This window comes from Lycium ferocissimum, chromosome 7, assembly GCF_029784015.1.
Source record: "Lycium ferocissimum isolate CSIRO_LF1 chromosome 7, AGI_CSIRO_Lferr_CH_V1, whole genome shotgun sequence".
Lineage (NCBI taxonomy): Eukaryota > Viridiplantae > Streptophyta > Magnoliopsida > Solanales > Solanaceae > Lycium > Lycium ferocissimum.
The window spans coordinates 8,172,821-8,193,185 of NC_081348.1; the positions used below are offsets into that span (position 1 = coordinate 8,172,821).

Below are 20,365 nucleotides of genomic sequence, written 5' to 3' on the forward strand. Positions count from 1 at the left end.
GAAGGCAGCCCATAAAAGGGCCCCCGGCCGACGTAGCCTAACGAGGTGGCGGGTCCCCCCCCGGGACATAGCCCAACGCCGGGCCACCCCCGCCGACATAGCCCAACGAGGGGTAGGGCCATGCCCCGACATAGCCCCGCCGGCCCACCGCCAGGAAAACCCCCAACGTGGGGAGGGCCACCCCCGCAAAAAGTAACGCCGGCCATAGCCAACGCGGTGGATGGACCGCCCCAAAACGCCCCGGGGGGCATACGCCCGCATACGCCGGAAAAGCCTAACGCGGTGGTGGCCACCGCCGCCGACGCCGGCCCCCGGGGGCTCGCCCGCCCATCCCCCAACGCACGGGCGGGCCACCCCCCCCCGACAAGCCCAACGCATACGGCGCCCCGACCCAGCGTCAATACAAAGAGGTTTTGTGATCGAGCACGGGGGGGCCCCCGCACGCGCCCCCGTCCCCCTCGTAAAGGGACTTGTCCCCATGCCGTATTGGGAAAGGACATGGAAATAAAAATGAGTAAAAGCTTTCTGCAGTACTATTTAAGGTGAGTGGATTATTAGACAAAATTAAAAGTGTTTTAAGTTGTAAAGAGTGACAAGCACCTCATCGAAGAATAGAATGCATGGAGCACATGTTTTTGCACGGGTGAATAATGTCCTTATAGCTAACTCACTTTCACCAACATACTTGTTCAGAATTTCAGGTCCCTGGAGGAGATCAGTAAATGAGAAAACATGTCATGTTCAGTAGTGCAAAACTTTAAGAAAAGCAGCCATTAGGAAAATAGAAATTTGCAGGAACCTTAATGTGTATAAAATTTGCTCCAGCTTCATTAGCAACAGCCTTGGCAATTAATGTTTTACCGCATCCTGGGGGACCATAAAGCAAGAATCCTGTTTCCAAGTCCACTCCAAAACCCTGAAATATAAAACAACTTCTAGAAGTTCTATACTTGGTGTACTCATAAGAAAAATTAACAAAAAGTTGAGGTTAAGGCACTAAAAAGCCACACAGAACTGGTACTAACTTTGGACTTTTGCATTCATCAACTGATAGCTTACTAAACTTGTAACACAAAGGATGCTTGCTAAAGGAAATGCATGAATTTTACAACCAAAGGGCAAGCATTCATTTGATGGTGAATCCTCCCAACCTAGTAGCAGTGTTCCCGATGAACATAAGTCCCACCGGACACTTGCAACTACAGTTGTGACAAAGTTGGACGCATTGGTAGGACCAAGGACACAATTATAAAGTTAAGAAAGTACAAGTGATCACACCAAAAAGAACACATAGTCTTCCAAGCACATTAAGATGCTCAAGAATGTGGGAGAAGAATTACTCAAAAAAGATACGTAACAGTACAACTCTGGTATTCCCCATGCCACAGAAAGTTCAATAAAGATGGCAAGAAAACTCCACCTTAACATTGATAATTTAAAGATCCTCTGCAATGGAATAAACAGACAGCTTAAACTTGGGCAAAGAAAGAGATAAATGCCCAACGAAAGATCATGGACGAAATAAATAAAAGCGCCCAACATGAGATAAAGGGAAAGGAAAAGAAACATAACATAAGGAGGTCTTAAATGAAAGTTATCAGCTCAGTCAGCTGACACACCAGTGCGGTATTTCTATCTGAATATTCTATCTGAATATTCAATATAATTTAAGAGAATTACTAACCATGTAATCATTAGGATTCTTTATACGCCTGACGATGTATCGGTCAAAGTCATGTCTTAATGAATCAAGGCCTCCAACATCTTCCCACTTTACATTTGGGATAGCGGAGAAACCTTCTCTTCTAGATGAGGGTTGAATCAGTTTAGCTGCTTCCTGCAGATTATCATAAGATTATTAGCAGGCTATATGAAATAGCTTGTTTCAGATTTTACATGGAAGATAATCCCATGCCCAGAAAGAGAGTATCAGATACTAGATCACTAAAAAATAAAATATCTAATAATCATGCCAAACTTAATCCACTTTTTTATAAAGGCAGTTTTCGAGCCAACTTTCGTGCACCTTATTAATTCACTAGTTACCTGCTACTTCCACAAGAAAAGTTCCAGGGTAACTCTGTACACCAAAGACGAAATCAACTAACTTTTTTATGCTTTTGTTGGAATGTGAACCCTGGTCTCCCATGGTCCACTCTATCTTCATTGATCGCTATGCCATATCCTTGATCGCTTTACCCATATATGTATTGTTCAATTCTCTTAACACGTATAAACTTCACGTGATAATGCTCTTAAAGGATGATGCACCCTCCTCCTTTTAGACTGCCAAACTTGATCTTAAATTTCACAGTCTAAATGGAGTGTGCATTATCCTTTAAGAGCATTATCATGCAAAGCTTATAAACATTAAGAGAATTTAAAACACGGGTAAAGCAATCTATTATACATATTAAACTGTGAAACTCAAAATCAAACACTACAATTTTGAGACAATAGAAAAGCTGATTTTTGAATATGCATGTAAATGAAAGTCATGGTTCTTCTACTTGCATAGGCTGGTGTAGGGGAGGAGCATCTATAGTTTCAGCGACAGGGTATAAAATGCCAAATGCCAATTAGATCCAGCAATTATGGGTCACAACCAAAGGAATATTTCTCATAAAGGTAAATCAAGATTCTCTGCATCATAGCGCGCACCCGAAGGGTAGCGGCTGCGGGTTCCCTCGTCATCAAAAAGATTCTCTGCATCATACCTCAAAATCAGCCATATTAATGCTGAGCTTTGCCATCTCTTCAGGTGACCATGGCTTTTTCCACCATTCTTCGGCATCTTCCCCTTCTGCCAATTCGCTTGAAAGCTCAACCTTCCTCACGTCTATTATCCTCTTCATTGCCAAGTTACCTGCCTTGTTAGTTAGAGCAGCCAAGTCTGCTCCAACAAATCCTGGGGTTGAGCTAGCTATCTTCATGAGATCAAATGCACCCTCAACTCTTAGGTTACGTGTAAGCACAGACAAAATTTGCACCCTTGCATTTTCATCTGGAATACCCAAGGCGATTTCACGGTCGAATCGTCCAGGCCTCCTCAATGCTGGGTCAATAGCATCAGGTCTATTTGTGGCCCCAATTACTAGGACATAACCAGGTTCACCATTAGATCCGTCTGATTTTGCTTCACTATTTCTTTTATCAGTAGGTAGAGTAGTTCCCTCTTCATCATCGGGTTTTACAACTCTATGTGACTCGTCCATGCATGTCATCAGCTGTGTTACAATGCGCCGCTCCATTTCTCTCTGTAAATTTTCTCTTTTGGAAGCAATTGCATCAATCTCATCAATAAACACAATAGATGGTGCTGTCCGGTATGCTTTTGAGAACAGTTCCCTTATGTTCTCTTCTGATGCACCTGAAAAGGAGAACTACCCAATTAAATCCACCCAGAGAACAATTAAAAAACATACAAAAGACCTTAAACTAACAGCAACAAGAAAATACACACCCACTCCTCCTCAGAACACTCAAAACTATCATAATACTGAATGATGCACCATAATTGCTGCTAAAATAGCAGGCTTACGGATCCCCAAGAATATGATACTCCACCGTGGACATTGGGAGCATATTCATTGTCTAAGGGCGGACACACTTCAAATATAATTAGTAACTCTATGCTACAAAATTTCCTTGAGTCGAGGGTCTATTGGAAACAACCTCTCTACCTCCCAAGGTAGGGGTAAGGTTTGTGTACACACTACCCACCCCAGACCCCACTTATGGGATTACACTGGGTATTATGTTGTTGTCGTTGTCTATGCTACAAAATGCCAGCTAATAGGAAATAGTAACACGAATGAAATCAAACATGAAACAGTTAGTTTCACCTATAATTCGAGATACCAATTCTGTGATAAATTATGGTAATCATGACGTAAACGAATCAAAAAGATGAAAGAATGAGTTTTCACCTGAAACTCCAGAGACCAACTCAGTAGCAGAAAGTTTGTAAAAGGGAACTCGAGTCTCATTGGCAATAGCATGAGCTAACTTTGTTTTGCCACAGCCGGGTGGGCCATGAAAGAGTATCCCTGACATGGGCCTTACTCCAAGATGCTTAGTCAGCTGAGGAATACAATTGAAACATCAGTAACTATATGCTATATAATACCTGCTAATATAGAAAATAGTAAGGCAAACGAAATCAAACATCAAACAGTTAGCTTCACCTGAGGATGGTACAATGGAACAATAACCTCCATCTTCAATTCCTCTAAGACTGCATCCATTCCACCTAAATCCTTAAACTTTGGCCCATCATTAATATCACCAAACTTGTCCCCATCAGCTCCGTTCCTTTTCGACATCTTCCTTTTTTCATCATTGTGAACCACCTCGTATTCAATCTTTTTTGACTTAATATTGGCTTGTTGTTGATTGTAGGTATGTCGAAGCATAGACTTCATTAAATCAGGCTTCTCAGAGTAAATAGCATCGGAATCCTCAGAGTCACTAGTGCTTTCTGAGATAGTAGACGAGTCTCCATTACCATTTATGTGTTTGGCCTGTAAAGTGGTGTTAGTTTTGAGCTTCTTTGTGGGAGGAGGAGTTAAAACATCTGGATTCATCAGTTGGATGATTTTGGAGAATATTTTGGACCTGTTTGGTGAAGGGAAGTAGCTTTTGGCGGTTATAGTCAGAATAAGAAGAACGGAGGTGGTCGATGATATCTTCAACGGAGAGGTATTCGTTCTTACACGACTCAATGCGCCGCCGAAGCTCTCTATCGAACGCCGATGAAAGTCGCCGTCTGCCTCCTCCCCTTCCCATCTGCCGCCGATCAAACTTCTTTTGGCTAAAGGTTTAATGGAATAATCAAATAGTGTTCTCTTGTTGAGTAAATGGAACAAGGGGGATACGCGAAGATACACCACTGAATCTGAAGAATTAGGTCACCTTAAGCTGTAAGCCCCAATAGGACTCGTGCCCAGTGTGTATATGTGTATATAAGCAAAGCTCTTGTGAGTGAAATTTAAGGGTAAAATATACCCCAAAATTTGAAGATTAAGAAAGAGAAAAAGGGGTGAATTTTAGAGAGAGAAAGTTAGGGCTTTGTTTGTTTGTTTGTTTTTCTGGGAAAATGCCATCAATTGAGTCATTAAATTGGTTGGTGACACTTTATAAATGGCTCAGATTCTGTATTATTATTATTATTTTATATATCTAAAGTTATTTTAGTACAAGTTAATTTATGTTTTAATTTATTTTAAGTTATATATTTATTAGATAAAACTAATTTTATTTATTAGAAGTATACTTATAAAAAAAAGAAATTATATTTTCTTTCACTATTAACCCACATTATATATTGTATTCATCGTTAAAGAAAAATCGTATAAACTTGTCATAAGCATAGTTGTAGAAATTGCTAATAAGGTAAATCCTAGTTTAAGCATGTAAATTTTTTTTTAAATGAAAGCATCTTCAATTTCCTCTCTTTTTAGCAAAAATTAAAAGGCGACTAGGAAGGGGAAGATAATTTAAAGACCACAAAATGTTTTGGTAAAATTTAAAGACCACCCGTCAAAAAAATTTTTTTTTAAGCTAAGGCATTTTTTTTTTTAATCTTTGCAAACTTCACTAATTAGTGGAATGAGATTTAAAAGAAGAAATGGAGCTCCTAACTATTTTCTGTTTTTTCTATAAATACTAGAGTAAATTGGTGTTCAATTTTTTTCAAGCGCAAGTTAAATATTCTCAAACTTCAACCAAACAACACTCAAGTACAAATTTTAGGTTTATTAAAAAAAATCCATGTTATATATTTTTCATCCGTTTTAATTAATGCGAGCTATTTGGTTTTTAATTTGGCACAAAACTCAAAAAAGTTAAAAAAAAATAAACTTATGATCAATTAAATTTGGCCAAAAAAAGAATGCGCTTGTTTATTTTGATGGGTGTTTCATGTGAATTTCATGTAGACTAAAATATTTTATATGTAATTACAAATAATTTATTAAGCATGATTGCCGAGTCAAAAATGCTTAAGTATTAAAAATTACTCAAAAATGACCTTTAATTTTTGGATCAAATTTACCCCTTTTTCTTTAATTTTTGGCCTTTGAAATGGAAAAACGCCTCTTTCCTCCTACATTGGGTAAAGAAAAGGATCTTGTCATAAGATTTGTCAAAACGCCTCTCCCCGCTCATTGTGGTTGGGAAAAGTTTTAAAAAAATCGCAAGGGGGTTAGATGGTTGCCTACTTGCAATAGAAATTTAATGATGTTGATTTATTTTACAAAACCAAGGCCCGATTGGATTAGTTGAATAAAAGCAAACTTAAAAGCACTACCTTGGAGCTTAATTTAAAAAAAAAAAATCTTTATAAGCGAGTTTGCCTAAAAAAAAAAAAAAAATTAGATTTTGAAAAGATTTTTTTAAAACAAACACTAATTCTTTGGCAAAGAAGTTGAAATATTTGGGAAACTTTTTTTTTTAAAAAAAAGATCTTTTTAAAAAAAGAGGAACCACATAGATGGCTTGCAAACTGTTTTTATTTAAGACAAGTTAACTGGTTTTAATTTATTTCCATATATATTAACCAGCATCTGCCTAATTACAAAGGATACTTTTCCCTTAACTATTAACCCACATTATATAGGAAGCTCTAAAGAAAAATTTAACTTGTTTTTGTTTTGGGTTTGGGGTAAATGAGACAGGCTTGATTTAACTGTCCACGTGCTTTTGATCTTACAACTTCGTGAATTTTTAAACTTCATAGTAATAGATTTGGAAATTTCGTTTTCAACTGTTCAAGCGCAAATTAAATATCTCAAATGAAAACAGGAAGACTATCATGTTATATATGCATCCTAGGTGGTGATGATTCCACTTGTTCATTGATCTAAAAATCATGCAGACAAGAATGCTGCTGGTTTTAAGAGACAAGTGTCATTTGGAGAGGACTTTTAAGCTGTTCATATGTATCCTTCACAAAAGTACTGCTTGTTCTCTACTCTGCTCTTTGGCTTTCCTCCTGTTAGATTCAAGAATAATGAGGAGTGCTGTAATGTCAGCAGGATTAACTCCACCAACTCTACTTGCTTGCCCAATTGTTTGCGGCCTAACTCAGTACATAAAGCAGATGCAATATGGTAAATGTTAGGCAACTGGCAAAAGACCCAATCCAATTTACAAGCAAGAACCAACTGCAAAAACTTCCCCGCCCCAACAAATGTGATGAGATACAACCCACCCACATTTGGACCCACAAAAAAAAAAAAAAAAAAAAGACATTTTTAATCTCTCTCTGTCTTTCTGCATTTTGTCCAAATGACACAACAAACTACGTCCAGCTAAATGCCTATGAACAAGAAAAGAAAGTCAAAAGGAGGATCAAAACATCATTTTTGAACATTAGCCGGGCATTCAGAACAATTGAATGAAAATAATGGTCAAAAGATTACTTACAATACCATTCAAATCATTTTATCAATACGAGTATCCTATATCGATAAAATATTTATCACCAATTGACTTATATCAATAACAATTGAGCCACCAAGCACAAAGAAGTTGAAATATAACAAGGGGAAACATTAACTTGATGGGAAAACAAAAAATATTAAACTGTTGATTTGTATAAATAATCAGCATCTGCCTAATTACAAAGGATATTTCTATTATACAGGAAGCTCTAATTTAACTTCTTTTTTGTTTTGGGTTTGGGGGGAACCAGACAGGATTGATTTAACTGTCCACATGCTTTTGATCTTACAACTCGTGTACGTATAGTACATAACCTTTGGCTTCGTTTTCAACTACAAGTATCTCAAATGAAAACAGGAAGACTATCATGCATCCTAGGTGGTGATGATTCCCTTGTTCATTGATCTAAAAATCATGCAGACAAGAATGCTGCTGGTTTTAAGAGACAAGTGTCATTTGAAGAGGACTTTTAAGCTGTTCATATGTATCCTTCACAAAAGTACTGCTTGTTCTCTACTCTGCTCTTTGGCTTTCCTCCTGTTAGATTCAAGAATAATGAGGAGTGCTGTAATGTCAGCAGGATTAACTCCACCAACTCTACTTGCTTGCCCAATTGTTTGCGGCCTAACCAGTACATAAAGCAGATGCAATATGGTAAAATAAGGCAACTGGCAAAAGACCCAATCCTACAAGCAAGAACCAACTGCTCCCCGCCCCAACAAACAACCCACCCACACCCCCTTCTCTCTCTGTCTTTCTGCATTTGTCCAAATGACACAACAAAGTCCAGCGATGCCTATGAACTAAGAAAAGAAAGAAAGGAGGATCAAAACATCATTTTGCCAACATTACCAGAACAATTGAATTTACACCAAGTACTTACTACCATTCCCTCCATTATGTACCTTGGCGTAGGTGCATAAAATATTAGCCTGACTTATATCAATAACAATTGAAGTAAATGTTAACCTAACAAGTGGGAAAGTTAACTTGATGGAGAAAACATCAAACATTAAATTTGATTTGTATAAAGAATTGGATTTAAAACTTTGGAAGTTGTATCCAATTATACTATTGGTGGATGGTATCAAACATATTAGAACATCTAAAAAGAAAGATTAATAGAGAGAATAATTAGGCACAATATGTCATCTTTGTGCAGAAAAGATCTACACCCTCTCCTTTCAAATTAGGGCCATCGGTGGATGGAAAACATATTAGAACATCTAAAAAGAAAAATTAATAGAGAGAATAATTAGGCACAATATGTCATCTTTGTGCAGAAAAGATCTACACCATTAAGCTTGTGAAAAGTAGTAAGGAAATAACTAAAAGTTTGTGTGTGCAAGAAGACAGCAATGCTATGCAAATGAGGCAGAAAATACCTTTGAGAGTTTTTCACGTGCTTGGAGCGACAAAGTCACCATTGCATAATAATCTATGTCCTCGGGAATTGGTTTGTGCTGTTGATGAACCATCTACAAGCAGAAAGTCGACGCCACAAAGATATGAGATACCGACCGATTAGAGATTTAGAGGGGTTTTTGAAAGCAGAGAGATATAGGATCAAAAGACCAATGAGTGTGTAGATACAACAGACCAGAGTCCCCTATCCTAGTTCTAGTAAATAAAGCCCAAGTGCATCACTGTTTACCTGTTGAAGTTGGCTCTGCTGGCGCACAATGAAGCCTTCGTATTTGATATCAATCTCTACGCACTGTTTCTCCATCCTGGACAGGGTGGAATTTCCAAACCCATGCTTATCAAAAACTTCGTATTGTATATGTGGTTTCTTAAGCAGGCTCTCTAGTGTTGATGAATCCCTTACTGGCTGACCAGAGAGACAAGTAACTTCAGTGGCCAACTCTCCACCTAGAAGCAAAAGAAACAGGCATTGAGTTAGACAGAAAATTTGAATGAACAAAAGACTTCATATATTTACTTCTAGAATTATGATTTCCATATAAGCACAAGTAATAAGGTTCGCACAGTTTTACATCCACCAACAAGCAGAGGGACAAGAGAAAGAAACAATGCTGACCTGAAATTCTAACTGCTTTCAACCGCTTTTTCTCCTCCAAGATACGAGCTTGCTTCTCCTGGTACATCATCCACCTTCGATCGTCTATTAAACCGATTTCACGACCAAGTGGAGTGAGACGGCTATCCGCATTATCAGACCGCAGAAGCAAACGATGTTCTGAGCGGCTGAAGGTATATGAGACTTATTAGCAAGTAGAATTACACAGGAAGATAAGAACTATCATCTACAATGACAAGATTACAGTAAGGTTAATAACAGGTTATGCAAGGTTAATAACAGGTTATGCACTTCGTTATCATAAAAAAGATCTACACAGAAAGATGACATCTATCATAGATAATTACTCAAGATTTCTCAGTAATGTTAATAACAGGTCATGCGCGTAATGTTATTATCAGGTCTGCTGACGACATGATAAAAGTATAAATACTGTAACAACTTAAAACTTTAGATAGTCATGCAATTCAACATGATATTTGAAGTCATATCCATCCATTTTTTTTGTTTCCTAAGTTGGACCTCCATGTTATAGTCTGAGCCCATGCAATAGTCTCATATTTTTGTTTTTTTTTTTTTTTTTTAAGCTCCAGATGTCCAGTTTTGCTCGTGTGAGACTGTGTTAAGTGTCCTACATTGGTTGAGGGAACTGACTGTTGTCTCTTTATATGGTCTTTGCCGATCCCTCACCTCACAAACTAGCTTTTGGGGTTGAATTAGGCCTGGAGTTCATTTTCTTAGCATGATTCTTTTATAACCGTGATGTCCGGACTGGTTGCACACACCTCGACTAATTCCACGGGGTACTCTCTACCTCCCACCAACACAGGTATTTGGTAACTCTATCCACCCAGACTTGGATAGATGGGAAGAAATCACCAAATGTTTTTGCCTCCAATGGTATTAGAGCCAGAATCATCTCTATTATAGGTTTCCAAATGTTATATGCCCCCATGTAATATTCTCCACACAATAAATGTCTAGCCTTGGCCGTGCAAAGTATCCTCCATTGGCAGAGGAAATGGGAATGGACTGTTGTCTCTGGTCTTGGACAATCTTCACTCCATGAAGTAGCTCTTGGGATTAAGGCCCAACATCCAATGTCCCCTTATATGCTCTTGGACAATCCTCACCTCATGAGGTAGCTCTTGTGATTGGGTTCATTTTTTTCCAGCCAACAATCAAAGCAAAGAAAATTTTAATTTGACTAGTCAAAAGAATGGCAAAAAGAAATATATTATTGGATTTTGTATGTTCCATGACATAGGTATTAGTCTAAACAAAGACATAAGCAAAGATTTTTTTTATAAGAACTTTCATGCAACTGCTGAAAATATAAATCTGAAAACATCAGGCAGTAGGTACTTTTCAAAAGTTGAAAATAAAAAGTGGCTAGGAGAACAACAGCTGTACTTAAACATGGAAAAATACTTCACAAGAAGGCAAATGGAAATAATCGATGTCTACAACAACGGCAAAGGCATCACTATTTCTTTTATCTTTTTCTTCATTTTGGGAAAGATGCACCTTGCTTACAGAAGGTCCAGAGATTAAATTCACTATCTAATAACAATGATAAACAGGAAATAGCTCGGCCAATAGCAACATGGAAAGAGGAGAAGGTAAAAACAGACAGATCTAAGGCATAGACCAGCTCATAAAAAAAGAACATGTAGTCAATTATCTTCAAAATGGCATTGCAGATCTCCTAACTCACTTCAGGTTATACCGCTGGCCAATACTGTTAAATAAAGGTTAAACAGAAAATAAGGTGTGTAATCAATTAAAGGCAAACGACGCGCACTGTTAATTTGGACAACAATGCAACCAAAGAATATTGTAGTTTCATCAGTGAACTTAACAGTATGCAAATAATAGCTATTGCATGCTTGCTTAATCAAAAATAAAAGAGGTCATCGCTATGACATGACCATTCTTACTTCACTTCACCTTGTTAACATGCGATAAGGCTCTCGAAGATCTCTGGTTACAAGATCATCGATCAAAGTCCCTATAAAACTACTTTCTCTCTCAAGAACAATAAGTTGCTTGCCATCTGAGTGTCTAGCTGCATTAATTCCAGATATAATCCCCTACATCAGGAAAAATTTACCCAAAGAGGCTTAGAAGAACTTATCAGATAATAATCATAACGGCCTAGTTAAAAAGTAGGAACTAGTCTAAACATTTCCTATATCTATTGGATGCATAGGTAAAAATACATAAGCAAAAGTGAGCATATTGGAAGATAAAAACCTGGGCAGCAGCTTCTTCATAGCCTGTTGTCCCATTGATCTGGCCAGAAAAGAAAAGACCCTCGATCCTTTTAGTCATTAGGGATCTGGAGCACTGATAAGCAGGCAAGTAATCATACTCTACGGCATAGGCTGGCCTGAGCATTGTACAATTCTCAAGTCCGGGTAATGTTCGTAAAAGTGGCAACTGTAGTCTCTCCGGCAAACCAGTAGAGAATCCCTACAGATGAACGAATCATTACACTATGCAAATAGCATTGGAGTATTTACTCAGCAATACAGTGATATATAGCATCAGAGTATTTCATTTCCAAGAGAGAGCGTACTAAGAAAATGAAATTTTAACTATAAGAAATTAGTCAACAGAGAGCTTTAAGTAGGCTACATATCTTCCTACCAGCACATCTCCATTGGTTCTTTGGAAATGACCAAGTCATAGCAAATTAAAATCAATTTTATGGATATCACTAACCGGCAAAACCTTAGCACATTATACTCGGGAATAGGTAACAGACTTGAATACATTATTCTAAAAAGAGAACCACAAAAAGCCGACAAGATCCTAAGAGTGTACACTTCTTCGAAGTTCGAAGTAAAGCACCCAATCCTCCGGAAATACAAAAATTAGCTATATGTATGGATTTAGTACTTGTAACATCAAATTACAATAAATATTACTAATTTCAGCATCTAAGATATAATAAATGACAATGTTACTCCAACAACTCATATTAAACATCAGTAAGGGTGTGATTGGTATGACCAAAGATGCTTTTCTTAAAATGTTTTCTTGATGAATTGTTTTTGAGTATTCGGTTACTTTGACCCCTTTTTTTTTTAAATAAGGTAAGTGGTATTATTAACAATGGGAACGAAAACTCCCATATACAGGAGGTATACCAAAAAGTAGAGAATCTACATGAAAACATGATACTCTACAAAAGACACCCAATCATCTATACAAGAAGGAATCATGAGGGTGCACCAAAATGCAATCAAAGAGAAAAGGCTATTTTTTAAGTGTGCAAACTCATTTTCGACCCCCTCAAAAGCTCTCATATTTATCTCTTTCCATATGACCCACATAAAAGCTAATGGAGCAACCTTCCATGCCTTTTGCCTTCTACATCTACGTCTTACAGCCCAACTGTGCAGAACATCTCTAACGGTACCCACCATTGCCTGTTGTACACCAAAATCATTCAGAAGCACCCTCTACAAACTCGACGCCACTTTGCAATGCGCCAATAGATATTTTTACCCCAACAAAAATAATTTTTCTTGATAAGGTTATTGAAGGAAAATATTTTCCTCAAACGGGAGAAACCAAAGTCATTCATTTATAGGGAAAAGTCATTTTTCTTTGCAGTATATCATTTGCTTCAATTGCACAGTTCGAAACTCAGCGGATAACAGTTTGACATGTTATTTTTGCTTCAATCGTTCCTTTTTTCCGTTCTAATACTGTTATTAACCTTTAGTACTAAAATATTACCCAAACACAGTCATCATACACACTCCTCCACCTTCACGCCTATCATACTTTACCTAGTACACAATACGGGAACATGATGTGGGAAATGATTTCCCAAGATAAAACATTTTCACAATAAACATTCCCTTCAATACCAAAAGCACCCTATTAACAAGGTCACATAAAGATAGCTCCATCGCAAAATTAAATTTTCGATTTTCAGTTAATAAATTATAAAAAGAATCAATTTGCAACATTCAACTCGTATTCAATTACTCTAGTAAGTGAAAGGGTTGAAGAGGAGTTGCACAATAAAAAAGAAAGAATCCTCACTTGAAGAAGAAAATAAGAAGTAAATTCAAAGCAGGCAAAAGGTACCAGTAGGAAAGGCGTTGTAAGGCTGAGAAGAATAAGAAAACAACGAAAAATAGAGTGCTACAGCTGAAGTGTATGCGGGGAGGAGTCCGAGGACCAAGAACTCAAAAGACAAAGGCCCTTTGTTTACTCCTTTTTTTTTTTTAAATACAAATTTTAAAGTCAAAATCGAAATATTTGCTGCTTCTAGCTGGGATCACTTTGCGCCTGACAGTTCGAAGAGCTCACCCATGAGGCGATAACCCCTAGTCGATCAATTAATACACTGCTTGAATGTAAAGGATTTATACCATAAACACTGCAGATTGTCAGCAAGATGACAATCAACGAAAAGCTGTTTTCCTCGTGTAAGGCAGTAATTAAATTAACTCAAAGAGTCAGCAAACCTGCACGTAGAGCTCAGGAACACTTCGACCCTCAGGTTCAAGGAATATTTGATGAGACTCTTTCTCTTGAAATCTTACAATCTGAAATAGTCAAAAAGATAATCATACTTCACATGGGAGAAATAAAAAGAAAATAAGAACAAATAAGTTTTCAAATCTGGAGCCATGATATTTGAACGAGGGAGTTGGTTACTAAATTTACGTCAACTAATACTCGTCACATACTTCGTTACAAGAAAGGATTCACCCTCCACTCACTAGATGAACTATAATAACATTAGCAGATTCTAGTATCAGATGGAATTAAATCTTCCCTCCACTTACTTTCTTTTCCCTCCAATAGCACAAGGAGCTTCCAAGTTACACAATAACTACTAAGAAATTTCAGTGGGTATAAATTTCCTCTTGTTGAAATATCAGGATATAAATTTTTTGCAGGGAAAACAAAAAGGGACAACATTAACACTTCATTGGAATCATGATCATTAACATTTCATCGAGATAGTGATCATTAATAGTTTCAAAACATAGCTAAGGTGTATATGATTCCAAGCTTGGGAAATAGTATAATAGTAGCCTCCTTTAACAATTGCACCATCTTAACAGAGCATTCGACAACATAGAATAACACCCTTCTGAGTAAGTGGTAACTAATTTGCACAATCCATGATGGATATCCACTTTAAGAATTTAAAATGTGAGGGGATTTTATCACCAACCATATCAATCAACTTCCAACTATGCCTCAGAATCACTCTAACCCACTATTGAACTGCACATTGATATGATCCTCACAAAATAGTAGACAAGCAACTTTGAAATGCTATACGCCTAAATGTAATAATCCAAATAATTACCCTTTTCTGTTGCCATTTGAGTTGAATCAAAGAAACATGAATATCAGGAAAAATAAGATGGAGATAAAAAATCCGAAGTTACAATTTATCTGTACTTCATTTGAAATTCTCTGTAACTCGAAATAAAGATATGCTGATATAAATTTGTCTCGGCAAAAGTAAAGTTCGAAGGAAGATTAATCCTTTCCATTTCACATTTTTGGCTAAGAAATGTGCAGCATTCTCACATCAGTAAACGCAAGCATTCCGCGCATTAGGTGATATTAACAAGAAAATAAGAGCTAGAACGGAGAATTTAGTATGAGATGCATCAAAACCAGAGAGAAGCTACATGGTCTGCAACATCATATAATACCTTATCCTCAATGGAGGGGCAGTATCGAGGGCCCTTAGCTTCCACCCACCCTCCATAAGCAGGAGTTTCATGCAAATTATCTTTAATTAGCTGATGAGTACTCTTTGTGGTGCGTGTAAGGTAGCAGCACATTTGTTCCCTTTCTATATGGTAATTAGCATCAAAACTGAACCAGCTTACCTGAGGATCAACGATAAATGTTGGAGCATATGAATGTAGACCCATGAGCATGTATATATATAAATTACAAAACAAAAAAAAAACAATTATTTTAAGTGAACCTTACCAACAAATATATCGCATGATAACACACTCTAAAGGGAATTTCAAGCCTCCAGATCTTAAACCCTCATGACCCTCATGAGATAAAATGAAGGCAAGAAGCAAAATAAAAGCTCTACAAGTAGCTACCTATCAATAACGCAAGCCCCCTCACAATGTATATACTATTCTCTACGGTCTATCCCACAGGAGAGGGGAGCTGGACATCGTGTAACTTGTATTATATAGCACATAGCACTCAGAAACACATGCTTGCAGTTTTGTATTAGATATAAAATTGCTTATAATAAATTGGTTTTTGATCAGACAAACTTAACATCTATTATTATCAGTAAAAATCAAGAAATAACTGTTGGACTAGGGGAAAAGAGTATTAGATATCGCCTATCAGAGTACATTTGGAGGAAATCCTAAACCGGATCTAGGTTCAGAGAGATCCAGAGCATTTAAAGTGACAAGTAAGTTTATCCAGAGACAACTCAAATAAAAATCACATGCACTTGCAAGTGAAACTAGCTTATACTGTTATACAACATACTTAATAAATGAAACTCATCCAGAAGCATGCAATATTTGCAACTCACTCACAAAATACATTGTCGTAAGAAATATGCTATTGGATTGCACAAGTAGTTCAGCATGGTTAGAGATCATAGATGACAGTTAAGTCTACAGAACCTACATATTAAGAATAAGCAGAAGGACCTCTTCATCTCCATGTTGGAGTTCCAGTCCTGCGAAATCTACAGTACGACAGTCTACACGTGCAGGGGTTCCTGTTTTTAGCCTATCAGTCTCAAAGCCAAGGCGCTGCAAGTTTTCTGTTAGACCAACGGAAGCTGATTCACCAGCTCTTCCTGCAGGCATTGAAGTTCTACCAATCCATATTTTCCCACTCATAAAGGTCCCTGTCGTCAGAATCACCGAAGGTGCATAGAAGTTCATTCCAAAGAAAGTACAGACCCCCTCAATGTTGTCCTTTTTCCCCAACAAAATATCTGTTACCATTGCCTCTCTGATAAAGAGGTTTGGGGTGCTGGAAATGGGAGCGACAAGTTAGGCTCAAAAGATATAAAGGCCACCAATATGTTTGAGATATATAATTTGAACACAATGGAATAACTTGCAAAATCATGCACCGATGTGCAAGGAATTAATTGAATTTCTCCCTACTTCTCAGTTTTCTGGTAAGTAAATAGATGTTTATAGCTCAGCCCTTTTTCCTTTTTATACCCAAAAAAGAAAAAGAAGGAGGCGAGAGAAATGGATTAGTTCGCCTCGTAATAAAAGGTGAAAATTACATCAGCACAGCAATCGTCCCAGAAACCCTGAGGTGAATATTTTCATAGCACTTTGTAACGCAAGAAGATGACATTGTACAGGTACAGGTTTATATATTTCCAATAGTTTGTTAAATGAAGACATTGTACAACTTTAGCTGAGAAGTATATGAGATACTGCTAGAAAGAGCATCCAAGATGCCAGTCTAGTATAAGCGGTCCATGAACCTCTATAGTGCAGACCAGAATTACTAAGCTTTCCATCTTTATTTCTCCAGGAATAATAGATCAAAGCGTAAGAAAAAAAGTAATATATTATAAAACAAGACCTATTTAGCACTCATAAAATACTTATTTCACTGTGTAGTTCAAAATGAAACGCAGGATAACTCGTAACTGCAGTAGCATGATAAAGACAAGTTACTGAATGTATTATGGCCTTAATGAATTTATCTGCACAGTGTTTGTAACATTTTTAAAGCATACAAAGTTTAACTAGAACGATAAGTATCCAATATGTCAGCATAGTATACAAAGTGATCCATGAAACTCTATAGCGTGGACAAGAAATTACTAAGCTTTCATCTTTATTTCTCCCAGAACAATAGATCAAAGCTTAAGAAGGAAGTTCATATAATCATATAAAACAGGATCTATGTAGCACTCATAAAATACTTATTTCACTGTGTAGTTCACAATGAAACACATGGTAAGTGGTATCTGCAGTAGTGACAAAGACAAGTTACTGAATTTATTATTGGTTTTGATGAAATTTATCTGCCCTGCGTTCATAAAATTTATAAAACAGCTTAATAAGCACATCTGCCCCATATGGTAAAAAATTTTGAGCAGCTTACTCATGAGCACAAGTCATTCTTGATAACAACTGTATTCTATGTTGTGACAATAAACTTACCTCTCAACAATCTTTTTCATCTCTAGAGCATATTCTCTCTTATCCGTCTGTGCACATAATGCCCAAACAGCAGGGCCACTAGAGATGTTAAGAACACGTTTCTGCAAATAGCACCTATTGGAAAAAGAAGCTTTCATCAGTCTCCTGAATAATGATAGGTGGATTTAAGGAAATATAACTCCAAGAATATCGAATATTATAAAAAATAAGCCTCACTAAACTATTCTTTTCTACTAGATTTATCTCGTCCCATACCCTCTCCATTTTCTTGCCAAACTTGTTCCAAAGATGTTTTCATGCTTACAAGCTACTTTGTTCATTGTTTTCATTTTTGTCCTATTTGGTAATTATCATAGTTCTTCAGTTATTCTTCCTTTGAGACGCAGACAAATTTGTAAGCCCGCCACGCTTTTTATAGTATTCCTGTCCCCTATATTTTTCTAAGAACTTAAAAAAGATGCCAAATTTAATTAGTTTCCTTTTAAAAGACACAAACATGGTTTTGTTTCCGATTTTTCAGGATTTGAAAACAAAAATGCTTCCACTGAGCCAGTTACCAAACTAGACCAGATGATTTCTTTAATAGCAGCTGGAGTACTTAGGTTTACCTATCCGCTATTTTTCCAATATCACCACCCAGTGCATCGACTTCATGCACCAGCTGAGACTTTGCAGGTCCACCAACTGCAGGATTACATGGCTGCATAAAATTAGTTAGTAAGATTACAATCATGAAATGAAAGCAGATTTAGATATAAGAACCATCCTTGGGTTGAAAACTTAATAGTCCTTGAATTATAGCTTAATTGATGCATAACATCACGAATTTACAAGTTTTCTCTCGGAAAGCAGAAATGCATGTCCTTCTATTCCAATCTTTTCTTTCTTTTTATTAATCACGCAGTCGTAGACTTCCTTCGGTTCCAACTTATTTGCCACTTAGTGGTTATCGAGGGTCAGTTTGACCATTTGGAGCTAACTCAGATTAGATTAATTCATTCTACTAATATTCAAGTTTCTATTCCTAAAAGTCACAATTTTCCTCATTTCAAAAATAGCCAAAGAATACAATTTAAAATGTTAGTATACAATAAACGCCAAGAAAAAAGTACATTGCACGTAACAGAATTAGTGCAAAAAAACAGAAAAGATGAGTTCCCATTACCTGCCATGCGATGCGATCAAGATTAAGAGTAAGAAGCAGCGTTTTCGCCCCTAATCGTGCTGAAGCAAGGGCAGCTTCACACCCTGCGTGCCCTCCTCCCACCACAATCACGTTATATCTTTCATCACCCACTTCAGTATAACTACTCAAGCCTGCCAAAATTTTGACAAATCATCGGACATTTTTTAGAAAACACGACTGACTAGTACCCTAGTGAGTTGTCTGTTTTGGATTATCAAATCAAACTGTTCCCAAACCATCTGCATAACTACGTACTCCCTCCATCCCAAAATAAGTGTCGCTTTAGGAATTCAAGACAAAAAATAGTAATTGTTTCCAACAATACCCTTATATTAAAGAACTACTTCTTCTTAATAGTGCTAAATTCTCAAGAAACATTTAATAAATAGGTGTAACTTAGTAAACCATACCTTGTATTTAATGTTTTCTTAATGGGCGTGAAATAAGCTAAAGCGACACTTATTTTGGGACGGAGTTAGCATTAATTAATTCTACCAGGAGTAGTAGCTGTCACAATCAAGGACTAGTTAAGATCAATGATGCAGATTTGTTCATAAGTCACGAGACATTAAAATGTACTAGGTCATCATGTTAAAATAACAAAAAATTGCCACTACTGTAAGGTTTCATGAAGTTCCTGAATTTTATTCCCCATAAAGAATCAAACTAATGCATACATGAATATATCAAATTGAACTTATAGTACTAACTCCGTCCAATTTATGTGACACTCTTTCTTTTTAGAAAGTCTCAAATATTTAATAATAATTTAACTTTAAACTTACCATTTTATCATCAATGAAATTTTTTCCAGTCACACAATTATCTAATGGTTTATTTTGAACCACAAGTTTCAAAAGTCATCTTAAACTCCGTGCCAAGTTAAACACTCTCAAATAAATTGAGACGGAGGGCGTAGTAATTTTTTCAGTTTATAATGAATAAAGATGATTATAATTAAATGAAAAAATGATGTGTTTGGACTTACCATTAGACTGAGAATTGGAAGCTACGACAGTGTAAGGGCGTCTAGAGGAGGAATAAAGAGTGCAGGAGCTACCGGAAAACCGGAAGCTCCGGTATAATCTGATGACGTGGCAGTTCTTTTGAAGAAAAGGGAAGGGAAAAGAGCGAGGAACTTGAGAAGCGAAGCGAGTCCAGTTTATAGAAAGAGCGGTCGCCATTGGAAATTCAGAGGTGTGTGTAAAGCTGTTGAAGCTCACATATGGAGAGATAATTTCATTTCAAACCCCTCTTTAGTTTGTTATAGATTTACAATGTAGTCCAACCTCCTTTCAATATTTGTCCATGAATAAAACTTCAAATATTTGAGTTTTTTCAAGTGTTTACTTATAAGTTTCACCGATTATTATTTCAGTGTTGGAGACAACCGACTTAATAAAACCGAAACTTTGACTTGATATTTTAAATTTTAAGTTCCAAAAATAATATGTGGTTTGGTTTGGTGTTAAACCAAAAAAAATCCGAACCAAAAACCGAACCGAACCGATA

The 20,365-nt window shown here is 36.9% G+C and overlaps 1 protein-coding gene and 1 pseudogene across 3 annotated transcripts; both read right to left on the reverse strand.

The window, feature by feature from the left end:
* Positions 1-550: 550 nt before the first annotated feature.
* On the reverse strand, positions 551-4,820 carry LOC132063246 (cell division control protein 48 homolog C-like; annotated as a pseudogene).
* Positions 4,821-6,889: 2,069 nt separating this feature from the next.
* On the reverse strand, positions 6,890-20,068 carry LOC132063245 (uncharacterized). 3 transcript variants are annotated; one of them, XM_059455712.1, is made up of 14 exons: positions 19,842-20,068; positions 18,833-18,984; positions 18,276-18,367; positions 17,668-17,781; positions 16,177-16,507; positions 15,190-15,369; positions 13,978-14,058; positions 11,744-11,962; positions 11,438-11,580; positions 9,488-9,654; positions 9,101-9,318; positions 8,832-8,924; position 8,622; positions 6,890-7,085 (listed from the first exon to the last, which is right to left on the reverse strand). In XM_059455712.1, the coding sequence occupies exons 1-14, from the start codon at positions 20,035-20,037 to the stop codon at positions 6,949-6,951; spliced, it is 2,124 nt and encodes a 707-aa protein (XP_059311695.1). In that variant the 5' UTR covers positions 20,038-20,068; the 3' UTR covers positions 6,890-6,948. The 3 variants fall into 3 exon arrangements, with proteins under 3 accessions (XP_059311695.1, XP_059311692.1, XP_059311693.1); XM_059455709.1 differs by lacking the exons at positions 6,890-7,085; position 8,622 and adding an exon at positions 7,606-8,073 and having other exon boundaries at positions 8,830-8,924; positions 19,842-20,067; XM_059455710.1 differs by lacking the exons at positions 6,890-7,085; position 8,622 and adding an exon at positions 8,115-8,249.
* Between the last annotated feature and the right edge of the window lie 297 nt (positions 20,069-20,365).

Bases quoted from the DNA above. Each gene is read 5' to 3' on its own strand.
- LOC132063245 (XM_059455712.1), bottom strand. From the start codon at position 20,037: ATGGCGACCGCTCTTTCTATAAACTGGACTCGCTTCGCTTCTCAAGTT. The intron at 18,985-19,841 runs GTAAGTCCAAAC...AAATTTTGGCAG, and splicing joins TTCCAATTCTCAGTCTAATG to GCTTGAGTAGTTATACTGAA. The intron at 9,655-11,437 runs GTGAAGTGAAGT...ATATACCTTCAG, and splicing joins CCTTATCGCATGTTAACAAG to CCGCTCAGAACATCGTTTGC.